We start from the raw sequence: 13,442 nt of genomic DNA, 5'->3' as shown, positions 1-13,442 counted from the left end.
AGTTGCTGATTACTCTGTACGATATGGTTTGCAAATTTATGAAACTGTACTACTCACAAAATCTGCATTGTTGACTGACATGTTTTGACTCTTTCTATTTAAACAGCATTTTGCTTTGCAGCGTGGATTTCTTCCTGTATGGGCTGCATGCGTTGTTCAAAGGAGATTTCAGGATCACGTCTCCGCGGGATGAGTGGGTCTTCGCCGATATGGAGATGATGAGGAGAGTGGTGGCCCCTGCCATCCGCATGTCCCTCAAACTGCACCAGGTAACTACTCTTCCACAATAGCAAATGAAGTTGTGCAATACTGTGGAGTTCAAACAAATGATCTGTTGTCTGACCAGAAGGCTTTCCTTGATTGTTCTAACTCATTTCTGTGAGAATAATCAGATGAGGTTACCCAGTTAGTGTGACAGATCTGAAAGGAATACAGTGTCGTTTTAAGCAGTAAACTTAATCTCTGTATACTTATGTGCATGGTTTTTAGTTTGTTTGACTGTGTCTTTATTTTTTCTTGACCATGTTTTATTCAGGCAAATTGTGTATTTGACTGTGTCTTTTTCCATCTGTGTCGGTTTCATGTACATGTGTGCCCGTAGACCTTGCCCTGTTGCAACTGCTAGTTTACATCTGTCCATGTTTCCCATTGGCCAGATGATTTGTCAACCTGTCTTACACACATTTCTTTTCCCATAGGATCACATCACATCCCCTGATGAGTATGAGGAGAGCAACGTTCTGTACGACGCCATCACACTGTACGAGGAGAGCATGGTTATTTCCCATGAGGCGGACCCTGCCTGGAGAAACGCTGTCCTGTCCAATGTGCCGTCCATGCTGGCTCTCAGGTGTGTACAACAGTCTGTCATGATGCTACTGTGGAACGCTCCTTTTAAGACTCCCCACAGTTTAAGACCCTGTTGTCTCCCATTTTCTGTTCATAACCTCTCTAAATTTACCCCCCTTTTAAGACTCCCTCCTTTTTACGTTTAGTCAAGTTTTGACTAAATGTTTTAACATAGAGGGGGAATCGAGACGAGGGTCGTGGTGTGTGTTTGTCTGTCTGTCTGTGCGTGTGTGTGTGTAGAGCGATTCAGACCAAACTACTGGACCGATCTTTATGAAATTTGACATTAGAGTTCCTGGGAATGATATCCCCGGACGTTTTTTTCTTTTTTTCGACAAATACTTTTAATGACGTCATATCCGGCTTTTTGTAAAAGTTGAGGCGGCACTGTCTCACCCTCATTTTTCAATCAAATTGATTGAAATTTTTGTAAAGCAATCTTCGACGAAGGCCGGACTTTGGTATTGCATTTCAGCTTGGTGGCTTAAAAATTAATTAATGACTTTGGTCATTAAAAATCTGAAAATTGTAAAAAAAAATTTTTTATATAAAACGATCCAAATTTACGTTCATCTTATTCTACATCATTTCCTGATTCCAAAAACATATAAATATGTTATATTCAGATTAAAAACAAGCTCTGAAAATTAAAAAATATAAAAATTATGATCAAAATTAAATTTCCGAATCGATTTAAAAACAATTTCATCTGATTCCTTGTCGGTTCCTGATTCCAAAAACATATAGATATGATATGTTTGGATTAAAAACACGCTCAGAAAGTTAAAACGAAGAGAGGTACAGAAAAGCGTGCTATGCAGCACAGCGAAACCACTACCGCGCTGAACAGGCTCGTCAGTTTCACTCCGTTTTGCACAAGCGGCGGACTACGGTCATTGTGAAAAAATGCAGTGCATTCCGTTTCATTCTGTGAGTTCCACAGCTTGACTAAATGTAGTAATTTCGTCTTACGCGACTTGTTAAGACCTAAGTTTCTCAGATTTGTTTGAGATCTTAACAGGGGGGCTCCACTGCACTACGAAGCAGAAAACTATACCAACAGAAATAACAGAAGGGGAGACGACAGAAAGAACACAAAATGCCCTGTGCCAGGCATGGACTAGCTCAGATATTAAGTGCCATCCCCTGTTAAAGATCTGGATTGTTTCAGATACTGGGTGACAACACTGTGAAGTTGTCAAGTACATCTGCAGTATTTATTTGTCGTTGTTCCTTTGTCTTTGTTGTTGCCTTTATTAAAACACTAGCAGTCAGGCCCGGCTTTGCCCGGGTGTTTCTGATCTCCCCTATCTCAGAAACCAGTAGAATCTTATTTCAATGAGGATAAGAATAGATGAAAGTGTGAGGTAATATATTGAGATTGAAAGGCTGGGAGACAGTGTAAAAGAATTATCATTCGCACAATCTTCTTGTTGAAAAATAACTGACTTGAGTTATCTCCCTTCCTTAGGAAAATTCTAGATACTTGAGAAGCAGGTCTAACATCGACTCTTTGTATTCTGTAAAGACTGATCATGCATGCCTGCACGAGAAGAGTTATCTCCCTTCAATGCATAACGAAGTAAAAGTTACGTCCCTTTACTTCTAGAAATTTCCTGAACTGTCCGGTTGATTGTTCTTCTTCATTTCTTCTCCTCATATGAGCGATAGAGGGTCTGTTATATCACTGGCATTATGTGCTTGCTGCATGTGAACACCAGGCCCTGAACTGGCCTTGCACTATATATGCAGTATTCAATAAACGTGAGGTTCATTATCTGAAAAAGGAAACAATGAATCAAGAAACTAAAACCGAGGTGCACATCTGCGGATCCTAGGATGTGTCCATGCACACAGGTGCACATCTGCGGCTCCTAGGCAGTGTGATTGCATGCTATCTTGTTCCTCCTACCTCTTGCCATCTCTGAGGTATGGCGACCACAGACAGGCGGAGGAGGATTGGAGGGCTGGCAGCGCAGCGGCGGTGGTGGTCAGGTGCACATCTTCACAGTCACAGGAGTGCACATGCACAACATCGTCTTCCTGCCCCCTCCCTTCTCGGAGCTTTGGCGATCACAGACAGACAGACACACACACACATACACAGACAGACACTCTCTTTTATTTATATGTATAGATTTTCATTTGTGTTTACAGACATGTGTTTGATGAAGGATCTGATGAGTACAAGATCATCATGCTGAACAAACGCTACCTGAGCTTCAGAGTAGTCAAGGTGAGATAACAGTTCATATATGAAACCATGCATTCTTTGCGAAGTTGACATTTACAGAGTGAGGTTTTTAGCTCATCTTCAGAGTTCAGGCGGCTTGACGTAGAATCAAAAATCAAATATATTTTTGAAATTGGAGATTTGTGACAGGCCATTGTCCAGGAAGATTTAATGGATTCAGTTGACTTGATAATCTGGACTGTCTTGTGTGACTTTTAGCTTGTTTCTGTTACACTTTGTTTTAGCTTGTTTAACCCTTTAGTGGATTCCTTAACAAACTAAGGACTGTCCTGTATCACTTTTGCTCGATTTTGTTTTGCCTTGTTTAGTCGTTTGGCATAAACAGTTATTGTTACTGGCCAGGTGAACCGTGAGTGTGTGCGGGGGCTGTGGGCGGGGCAGCAGCAGGAGCTGATCTACCTGCGTAACCGCAACCCCGAGCGCGGCAGCATCCAGAACGCCAAGCAGGCGCTGCGCAACATGATCAACTCATCCTGCGACCAGCCCATCGGCTACCCCATCTACGTCTCCCCCCTCACCACCTCCTACTCCTCCACCCACCAACAGCTCTCCACGCTGCCCATCGTGGGCGGGGAGTTTGGACTCAGCAGCATCAACGGCTTCTTCAAGTCGGTGTGGCAGCGGTACGTCAACAGCTAACCTTGTGACAGATTTTGTACCTCCACTGAAAGATTCATTTTATTCAAAGTATATATCAATCAATCAATCAATCAATGAGTCTTATATCGCGCATATTCCATGGGTACAGTTCTAGGCGCTCTGCAGTGATGCCGTGTGAGATGAAATTTTATACGGCCAGTAGATTGCAGCCATTTCGGCGCATATTTACCTTTCACGGCCTATATATGCCCTAGAAGCCCCTGACCAGGCTATCTGGCACAGTTTTTTGACTCACATGCGAAGCAAAAGTGAGTCTATGTACTCAACCGAGTCGTCCGTCCCGGCGTCCGTCCGTCCGTCCGTCCGTCCGGAAAACTTTAACGTTGGATATTTCTTGGACACTATTCAGTCTATCAGTACCAAATTTGGCAAGATGGTGTATGATGACAAGGCCCCAAAAAACATACATGGCATCTTGACCTTGCTTCAAGGTCAAGGTCGCAGGGGCCATAAATGTTGTCTAAAAAACAGCTATTTTTCCCATTTTCTCTGAAGTTTTTGAGATTTAATACCTCACCTATATATGATATATAGGGCAAAGTAAGCCCCATCTTTTGATACCAGTTTGGTTTACCTTGCTTCAAGGTCAAGGTCACAGGAGCTCTTCAAAGTTGGATTGTATACATATTTTGAAGTGACCTTGACCCTGAACTATGGAAGATAACTGTTTCAAACTTAAAAATTATGTGGGGTACATGTTATGCTTTCATCATGAGACACATTTGGTCACATATGATCAAGGTCAAGGTCACTTTGACCCTTATGAAATGTGACCAAAATAAGGTAATGAACCACTAAAAGTGACCATATCTCATGGTAGAAAGAGCCAATAAGCACCATTGTACTTCCTATGTCTTGAATTAACAGCTTTGTGTTGCATGACCTTGGATGACCTTGGGTCAAGGTCACATGCATTTTGGTAGGAAAAATGTGTAAAGCAGTTCTTAGTGTATGATGTCATTGCTAGGTTTAGCTGAAGGTCAAGGTCATGTAAAGGTCAAGGTCAAGCATGTGAGTCTTATGGGCTTTGCCCTTCTTGTTGGTTTAAGATTTCTTTTACATGGTAGATCAAAAGCTAACCTTCTTCTTCTTCTTCTTCTGCGTTCGTGGGCTGAAACTCCCACGTACACTCGTGTTTTTTGCACGAGTGGAATTTTACGTGTATGACCGTTTTTTACCCCGCCATTTAGGCAGCCATGCGCCGTTTTCGGAGGAAGCATGCTGGGTATTTTCGTGTTTCTATAACCCACCGAACTCTGACATGGATTACAGGATCTTTTTCGTGCGCACTTGGTCTTGTGCTTGCGTGTACACACGGGGGTGTTCGGACACCGAGGAGAGTCTGCACACAAAGTTGACTCTGAGAAATAAATATCTCGCCGAACGTGGGGACGAACTCACGCTGACAGCGGCCAACTGGATACAAATCCAGCGCGCTACCGACTGAGCTACATCCCCGCCCAAAAGCTAACCTAAACCATGCCAAAAAACTAAAATTGTGCCACACAGTGTTCAGGTTGAAGATTTCTTTTTCATGGCTCGTGTGACATCTGCTCAAAAGACGGTTCCCACAAAATCGAACAGACCAAAAAAAATATGGTTACATTTCAAAAATTTAATGTCACAATATTTTGTTTTGCACAGTTTATTCTGTTTATGATGTTGTGTGAGATTTTTGGGGTTGAGGGCGTGGGACAGGGCAGAGGGTGATTTGGTGGTGGTGTCATGTGCGTAGCCTTCTGGACTAAAAGTCGTGTTTGGCATATGTCAAGCACTTTTTGAGTCACTTGAGAAAAAGTGACTCTATGTAATCGGTCAGTGTTAGTCTGTCCGGCCGGCCGGCCATCCGGCCGGCCGTCCGTAGACACCACCTTAACGTTGGACTTTTCTCGGAAACTATCAAAGCGATCGGGCTCATATTTTGTTTAGTCGTGACCTCCAATGACCTCTACACTTTAACGATGGTTTCGTTGACCTTTGACCTTTTTCAAGGTCACAGGTCAGCGTCAAAGGAAAAATTAGACATTTTATATCTTTGACAAAGTTCATCGGATGTGATTGAAACTTTGTAGGATTATTCTTTACATCAAAGTATTTACATCTGTAGCCTTTTACGAACGTTATCAGAAAAACAAGGGAGATAACTAGCCTTTTCTGTTCGGCAACACACAACTTAACGTTGGGCTTTTCTCGTGTGTGTCAGGATGCGGCGGCGATGTGATGCCACATGTGCTGGAGGCAGCTCTTCCCTGGACATGGATCACGCCTACACTGTGGGCCACCCGGCTGCCGCCACTGCTCTCAGTATGTTGATCTTCCTTTTAGTACCCTCAACTTTAACTTTTCTTTGGGAAACCTCATGAAGCAATGGTTGTCTATGTTGTTCATAACTTTGAGGTTATTTAACGGAGAACATATTATTACGGGAAGCAACACACACAATGTCATACATTAACGTGCACTCTCTCTCTCTCTCTCTCTCTCTCTCTCTCTCTCTCTCTCTCTCTCTCTCATTAGTAATAGAACACTTTTGGGGGATTTACCTTTGATTTGATGACAGAATTTTCAACAACAACAAAAAATTGTGTTTGACGAAGTTTGAGCTGGTATTTCTGGTGGTGTTTGTTCTTACACCTGTTCAATAACTCACCATGTTTTTTCTCTACAGGTCAGGCCTGCTTTGCCCCTGGCAACAGCCCTGCAGGACAGGGGGTGGGTGGAGGAGGAGGCCTGGGTGCCGACATTCCTCTGCAGAGCCTGGGTAACCGTGGCAGCCTGGTCTCCACGGCATCCAGTGCCAGCAAACCCAGCGCTCTGGCCTCCCTGGCCAACCTCATCTCCGACCCCACCCCTCCTCCCCCTCCACAGAGAGTCAGGGTAAGTCAGCTGAGTGTGTGTGTGTGTGTGTGTGTGTGTGTGTGTGTGTGTGTGTGTGTGTGTGTGCACTGCATTCAGACCTGGTGTATCCGGATCTGCTGCATGGTGCAGTGGCATGTGATGAATTATGTATGTGTGTATGTGTGGGGTGATGGTGGTGCGTGTGTGTGTTGTTAGTAGGTTTGTGTGTGTGTGTGCATGCGTGTGTGTGTGTGTGTGTGTTAGTGACCTACTTTTAAAAGATTGACTCGCATGACCGCAGAGCACTCGTATTGACACCAGACCATGTTGTGTGACAGATCACAGACCTCAGTCAGGTGTACGACTCCATCAACCTGGGACAGATGCAGGACGTGCAGTGGCCCAAGGAGGAGTGGCGGCTGAACGGCGGCAAGATAGGCTGGGGCAAGTGGGTGCCCCGCTCAGGCATGGAGGGCACCGTGGTGCACCGCTGGACCCCCAACCACCGCGACATCTTGCGCCGCTCAAACCTGGACAAGACCATCCTGCTGGTTCACCTGCACGACCACTTTGTGCCCATCGCTGAGTCGGGCGTGCAAGACCTGGGAGCTGAAGTGTGAACCCGGCTTGCATAGAGCTGTGATGGAAGTCTGCTTACAACTATCCAGCTTCTTTCTTCCAGCTTCGGAAGTAAAGGACACAGAGTAAAACATCTTTTCCTTACAAAGGAAAGGCTTGAAAGAAGCTTGAAGTGCGGAGAATTGTGCAAGACTGGACCCAGAGTCTGCATTCTCTTGTACTGTAGGAGCGTGGAGAAATGCAAGATATTGAAGCTGGTATTCATCATCTCTTCCTTGGGGAGAAGGACAGAGAGGTAAGCGTTGTTTTGTGAGAAGAGCCAGAGAAAGGACACAAAGTCAGGCTGTTTTCACTTTGTGGTGCTATCTGTGATAACATGAACTTCAGCTACAGCCCTTCTTTCCCTTCCTGTCTGCAGCTACATGAGGTGCTCAACAGGGCACCAAAGTCTGCAAGTGTCATGTTTCACAGTTTGAGACAAGCTTAGCAGTTTAAACACCTACCACCAAGCAGCTGTTATCAGATGATCTGGTCTTTAAAACCATCACTTGGCTACTGAGCTATCACTTGGTGTGACCCTAGAAAGGATCATTGACAGGTGATGGTCAGCAGGTGGTTTCAGCCCTTGGTCAGACCAGCTTGAAGACACAGATGTGCTGTACCCACCGACTGGTCATTCTGGCAGATGGACATGTGCTAAAGCTGAAAACTGGGGGGGAACAAGGCCAGCATATTATTCACACCTCAGGCATGCGGAAGGGAAGTGAAAGCTGTGGGTATGGACTCGACAGAGAGAAGGAGAGGAGACACAGTATTGGTGCTGGCTGCTCCTGCTTGCCTCCACAAGACATGAAGTTACCAGTGTGTGTGCATACAGCACTACACCACACACTGTGTACTTCTTATACTTGTCAATTCACTGTCATCCCACTCTCTCTGTCTCTGCTGCCTAAAGCTCTCGCCCGTTTTGCTTCTTCACAAAAATGGGCAAGAGAAACTTGAAGCATCATAGTGCAATATTTATCATGTCAAAAAGTTGAGAGAGAGGTCTTCTCTTCCTTCTCACGAGAAAAATAATAATAAAGGGGGGATCTGGTGCTCAAGTCATCACGAAGACAGTGAGAGCTGCTGTAGTTATTTCAGGGTGATTTTGTTTTGTTTTTAGAAATTACATGTACTGATAAATGGACTTCTTCACGAGAGTGTGCTGTGTATATTTGTGTTATGACAATAATAATAATAATAATAAATGAGCATTTATATAGCGCAACATCATAACTTTACAATCCAATGCCTGTGGATGCTTTCTTTCATGAATCAGGTTTAACCAAATACAACTTTTTAGAGTGGCAACATGAGACTGAACAAAATACAAGAACTAAAGGACACAACTTTTTACTTGTGGATGTATGAACAAATAATAACAGATTTTTCAGAAGAAATCAGGTTTGAAAAAGCAGAAGATTTTAGCAGGTTTGGTTTGCCTTTCAATTTATTTGTTCATTTTAGAATTAAGACTGAGGATGGAGAAATGTTAAAGAGAAAATGTTGCCAGTTAACCTAAATTATGTTTTAGTTGAGGCGTTCAATTGTAAATTCCATCTGTTAAAGGCACACTCCTTGTGAAAAGAGTTGAGCTCACCTTCTCAGATCTGGCCAGGCTTGTACACCGTGTTCACAAGAAGGAGAATGCCTTTAAGGCAAATGGTGCTTTTTGTGTCGGAAACCACCAAGCCACATTATTGAATCTTCTGCGTTCGTGGGCTGAAACTCCCAAGTTCACTCATGTTTTTGCACGAGTGGAATTTTACGTGTATGACCGTTTTTACCCCGCCATTTAGGCAGCCATACGCCGCTTTTGGAGGAAGCATGCTGGGTATTTTCGTGTTTCTCTAACCCACCGAACTCTGACATGGATTACAGGATCTTTTCCGTGCGCATTTGGTCTTGTGATTGCGTGTACACACGAAGGGGGTTAAGTCACTAACACATAAGTTGACCTGGGAGATCGGAAAAATCGCCACTCTTAACCCACCAGGCGGCAGCGACCGGGATTCGAACTCACGACCTCCCGATTAGGAGGCCGACGTCTTACCACCACGCCACTGCCCCCGTCATGAGAGATTATTGAATCAAAAATGATGTTTTAGCTATTGTGAAATATTGAAAACTGTGAAGCTGGATTTCGCTTTTTCATTGCATCAGTGTTTGTGACTGTTGACAGTCTGTGGAATGGCAGTGATTGTGTGAGTGTGTGCTTGCCAAGGATGTGACAGTCCAAGTCCCAGTGGTCTTTTTGTTCTAGTTCAGTTTGTGTTCAGATGTGATGACAACATTATCGACCCAGTGTGTACTGTACAATCAAGCATCCAGTGCTTATCTCACAAATGGAAGCTCAGCATGATTCATCTAGTTGTATAATAACTACTGCAATGTTCTGATGCCGTTTGTTTGTATTTAATTGTTTTTGTTGAGTTTTTGACATTGATGCCAGCTTGCCATTCCTCACCATAACACATTGTTAGATGCTGTCAGATCTGGTTTTGTTTCCATCAGAATGTGGTCAGATATTTGCACATTGCTCATTTCTCTCCTGTTCAGTGTGGCCTCCTCTTTGCCCCTCCCCCACCACTTCACCATTAATATACTGCAGCAGCTTTTGCCACACAATTGCATATGTAGTTCCGTTATTATCAAAACTTTGATGCATCTCACAGCACACATTCTTTCTTTACCTTTTGTGCGCACTGTGTGTGTGTGTGTGTGTGTGTGTGTGTGTGTGTGTGTGTGTGAGTGTGAGAGAGAGCATGACACTGTTATGTGCATTATTATTTATAGCTGTATGATGCTTTCTCTGTGCAAAATGATCATGTGTTCTGTTCATCTGAACAGTTGAAATGTGACAAGTGTTATTTCATTGACAGTTGATGCAGGGTAAACCGCTGGAGTGAATGACATCCTGTTGCGTAGGCGGTAATATGCTCAGTGCTGTCTCCCATTAGCTGTGTTCATCATCATGACGCCATTATAATGTTCAACAGGATGTTTTCAAAGAATAAGGCGTTTGAATTTTTGATATTTTTTGCAGCAGGCATATATGTAAAGAGTCATTGTGCCTTTTGTTTTGTCTTTTTGTGCCTGATTGGGAACAAACCAAAATATATAAAAATATAATTTTTATTAGGCGGTTATTAGGTAGAACATTTAAATGAAGGCAATGTAGCAATTTTTGTGTCAATAAAGATGCTTACCAAGAAGTGTTATTTACTCTTCACCGTGCTCATTTTAAGGATTCAACATGAAAGTATGGGTTGTACATAACCCACGCCATCTGAATAGAAATACACTTATACTGCCGAGTACGTGGGTCATGTATAACCCATATTTTTTATGTTGAATCCCTATTTAAAAAATATGGGTTGTACATGACCTGCATCATCCGGACTGTGTAGTCCAAAGCATCATCCGGTGAAGGTTAGAAGTGTCCTCTCTTTTAAAAAACCCACAATATTCTAATAATTAAATGTTCTGCAACGTTCAGGACTAGAACTGCAGGTGATTTTGTTCTTTCCCACTCTTTATATTTCTTTATTTGGGGTTTGTGCAGGAATAGGCAGACAGGAGGCAGGGCTTTGTAATCATATATTTTTTTTAACTTTCAGTAGCGTCTGATCTAAGAATATGCTGAATACAACTGGGGGAAGAGTTGAAACATTTTTTAACATTCCACAACCACACAACCATGGGAAGTTGTTGCTGAATTAATTTTGCAGATTGCTGTACTTTTCAGCTATAAAATGACTTCAGCAAAAAATGCCCACTCTGCACAGAAAGTAGCCAGGCTGTAGAGTTGAGTGATTGTCTGAGTGAAAGGATGCTCTAGTGGAAGGATGCTCTTTTTCCATGTAAAAGCCTGGACTGATCTAGAAGACGGTTTACACACGCCTGAATGCATCTTCAATTAAGCTATTGGATTTTTGTTTTTATGCTAGTCTGGTTAAGGCCTTGGTGTTAAAATGTCTACGCATGTATTCCATGAAGTGTTTGACACTGCTTGACACTGTTTGTATTTTTGATTTGTCCATTCATTTCTTGTGATGTGTTGTTCAGTCTGTGATATATCATGCTGAACCTGTAATCAGCCATCCTCTTACAACTTGTGCTTTATGTATCTACTGTGCTGTGCGTCGACGTTGTCTTGGTCTGCTTGACGAGTGCTTGAAGACAATTTGCCAGGAGCTGGTAATGAAGTGTGGGTATGTCATTTGCAGGTTTATTCATTGGCTATGTTGAAACCCCCAGTGTTTGAGAGTGCGATTTCATTGTGTTAATGACCCCCCGCGGGTTAGGGGGAAGAATTTACCCAATGCTCCCCAGCATGTCGTAAGAGGCGACTAACGGATTCTGTTTCTCCTTTTACCCTTGTTAAGTGTTTCTTGTATAGAATATAGTCAATTTTTGTAAAGATTTTAGTCAAGCATACTGCATACAGAAATGTTAAGTCCTTTGTACTGGAAACTTGCATTCTCCCAGTAAGGTAATATATACTACGTTGCAAGCCCCTGGAGCAAATTTTTGATTTTTGTGAACAAGAAACAATTGACAAGTGGCTCTCTCCCATCTCCCCCCTTTCCCCGTCGCGATATAACCTTCGTGGTTGAAAACGACGTTAAACATCAAATAAAGAAAGAAAGAATTGTGTTAATGTGTGCTGACTAGGAGATGTAACAATTATGAAAGTTGTTAAAATTTGAATGCTGGTTGTATGTAACTTCAGTACTGTGTAAGAATTCATGAAGAGCAGACAATTCATGCTGGACTTCCCCAGCATGTCGTAAGAGGCGACTAACGGATTCTGTTTCTCCTTTTAGTTTTACCCTTGTTAAGTGTTTCTTGTATAGAATATAGTCAATGTTTGTAAAGATTTTAGTCAAGCAGTATGTAAGAAATGTTAAGTCCTTTGTACTGGAAACTTGCATTCTCCCAGTAAGGTCATATATTGTACTACGTTGCAAGGCCCTGGAGCAATTGTTTGATTAGTGCTTTTGTGAACAAGAAACAATTAACAAGTGGCTCTATCCCATCTCCCCCCCTTTCCCCATCGCGATATAACCTTGAACGGTTGAAAACGAAGTTAAACACCAAATAAAGAAAGAAAGATGCTGGACTTTCAGTCGATGTTAGATTGTGTAGAAACTGTCTTCAGCAGATTCCATTATGAATCTTCAACAAATGTAAATTTTGATCAAAAAGACCCTCTTATTGCATCAATTAACAACCATTGACCAGGTTCTTATTCTTTAGAAAGTAAGGTTGTATATTTATGCTAAAATAAGGCAATTATTTTCCGTAACAAGTCTAATCATAATATTTGGAAGTCACGTTGTTCAAAGGTTTTAGCATATTTTGTTGACTTGGACTAAAGTAAAGATTAATTATGTCTGTACAAACTATAGGATTTTATGTTTATCTCGTGTGCAAAATAACAAACTAGTTTTGATTGGGTGAGAGTGAAAGGGTTCATTCTCACATTGTGTGCATAATGTACGCTTTTTCTTTTGTTGATGTCAAAATGTGTGAACAAGTGGTATTGATTGTCTAATTGAATAAGCATATTGAACATATGAAATTCTATATTAAACATATCATGAAGATGAAGTGGTTGTACTTTTTCTTGATTTCACTGACAGCAAACAACAACAAATGTACGCGTACCAGGCAACCGATCATTCTAGCATGTTTTTATTACTTTTAACAAGGAATAATAAGGAAAAACACAATGCAGAATACAATCTAAAAATGAGAAGCAATTATAACATAATATACAGCATCAATCAAAAGACACAAATTAGCTTTCTATATATATATATATATATATATATATATATATAGATGACAGTATTGCCCAGACTGATATAGTCAGCAGAAACCTGGCCATATATCAAACAGGTTTTCAGTCCAGTTGGGGACATAGGGTGGAGATGGGAGGTGGGGGGGGGCTCAACAACTGCATGGCGCATATGGTCCACCTCTCTCACAAGGACAAAAACCGGCTCCTCCCACCCAAAGATACCATAACCATCCAACTTTAAGATTAACCTTCCATGGCATTATAAGTCAATCAAGCAGCCTCTCTTTTCAGTTACATAACATTAATAGATCAGTGTACAATATTTTTTCTGAAATAAATGAAAACTACAGGCAGAAAAACAATTACATCAGAAAATTAAATGAATACTAGGGGAGGAATGGGGTAGGGGGA

At 42.2% G+C, this 13,442-nt stretch overlaps 1 protein-coding gene across 4 annotated transcripts in view; it reads left to right on the top strand.

Annotated features, from left to right (window-relative positions):
* LOC138952934 (pecanex-like protein 1) overlaps positions 1–12,838 on the top strand; it is a 53,550-nt gene extending 40,712 nt beyond the window's left edge. For 3 of the 4 annotated variants that reach the window (XM_070324689.1, XM_070324690.1, XM_070324687.1), the window contains 7 exons: positions 107–269; positions 699–850; positions 3,007–3,085; positions 3,446–3,726; positions 5,967–6,067; positions 6,432–6,640; positions 6,940–12,838. In XM_070324689.1, the coding sequence (XP_070180790.1) occupies positions 107–269; positions 699–850; positions 3,007–3,085; positions 3,446–3,726; positions 5,967–6,067; positions 6,432–6,640; positions 6,940–7,221 (1,267 nt within the window). In that variant the 3' untranslated portion in view covers positions 7,222–12,838. The remainder of the gene's footprint in view (positions 1–106; positions 270–698; positions 851–3,006; positions 3,086–3,445; positions 3,727–5,966; positions 6,068–6,431; positions 6,641–6,939) is intronic. The other variant, XM_070324688.1, reaches the window with a different exon arrangement.
* The last annotated feature ends 604 nt before the right edge of the window (positions 12,839–13,442 follow it).

Source organism: Littorina saxatilis, linkage group LG17 (assembly GCF_037325665.1).
Source record: "Littorina saxatilis isolate snail1 linkage group LG17, US_GU_Lsax_2.0, whole genome shotgun sequence".
NCBI lineage: Eukaryota > Metazoa > Mollusca > Gastropoda > Littorinimorpha > Littorinidae > Littorina > Littorina saxatilis.
This window is presented reverse-complemented; position numbering and strand designations above follow the sequence as displayed.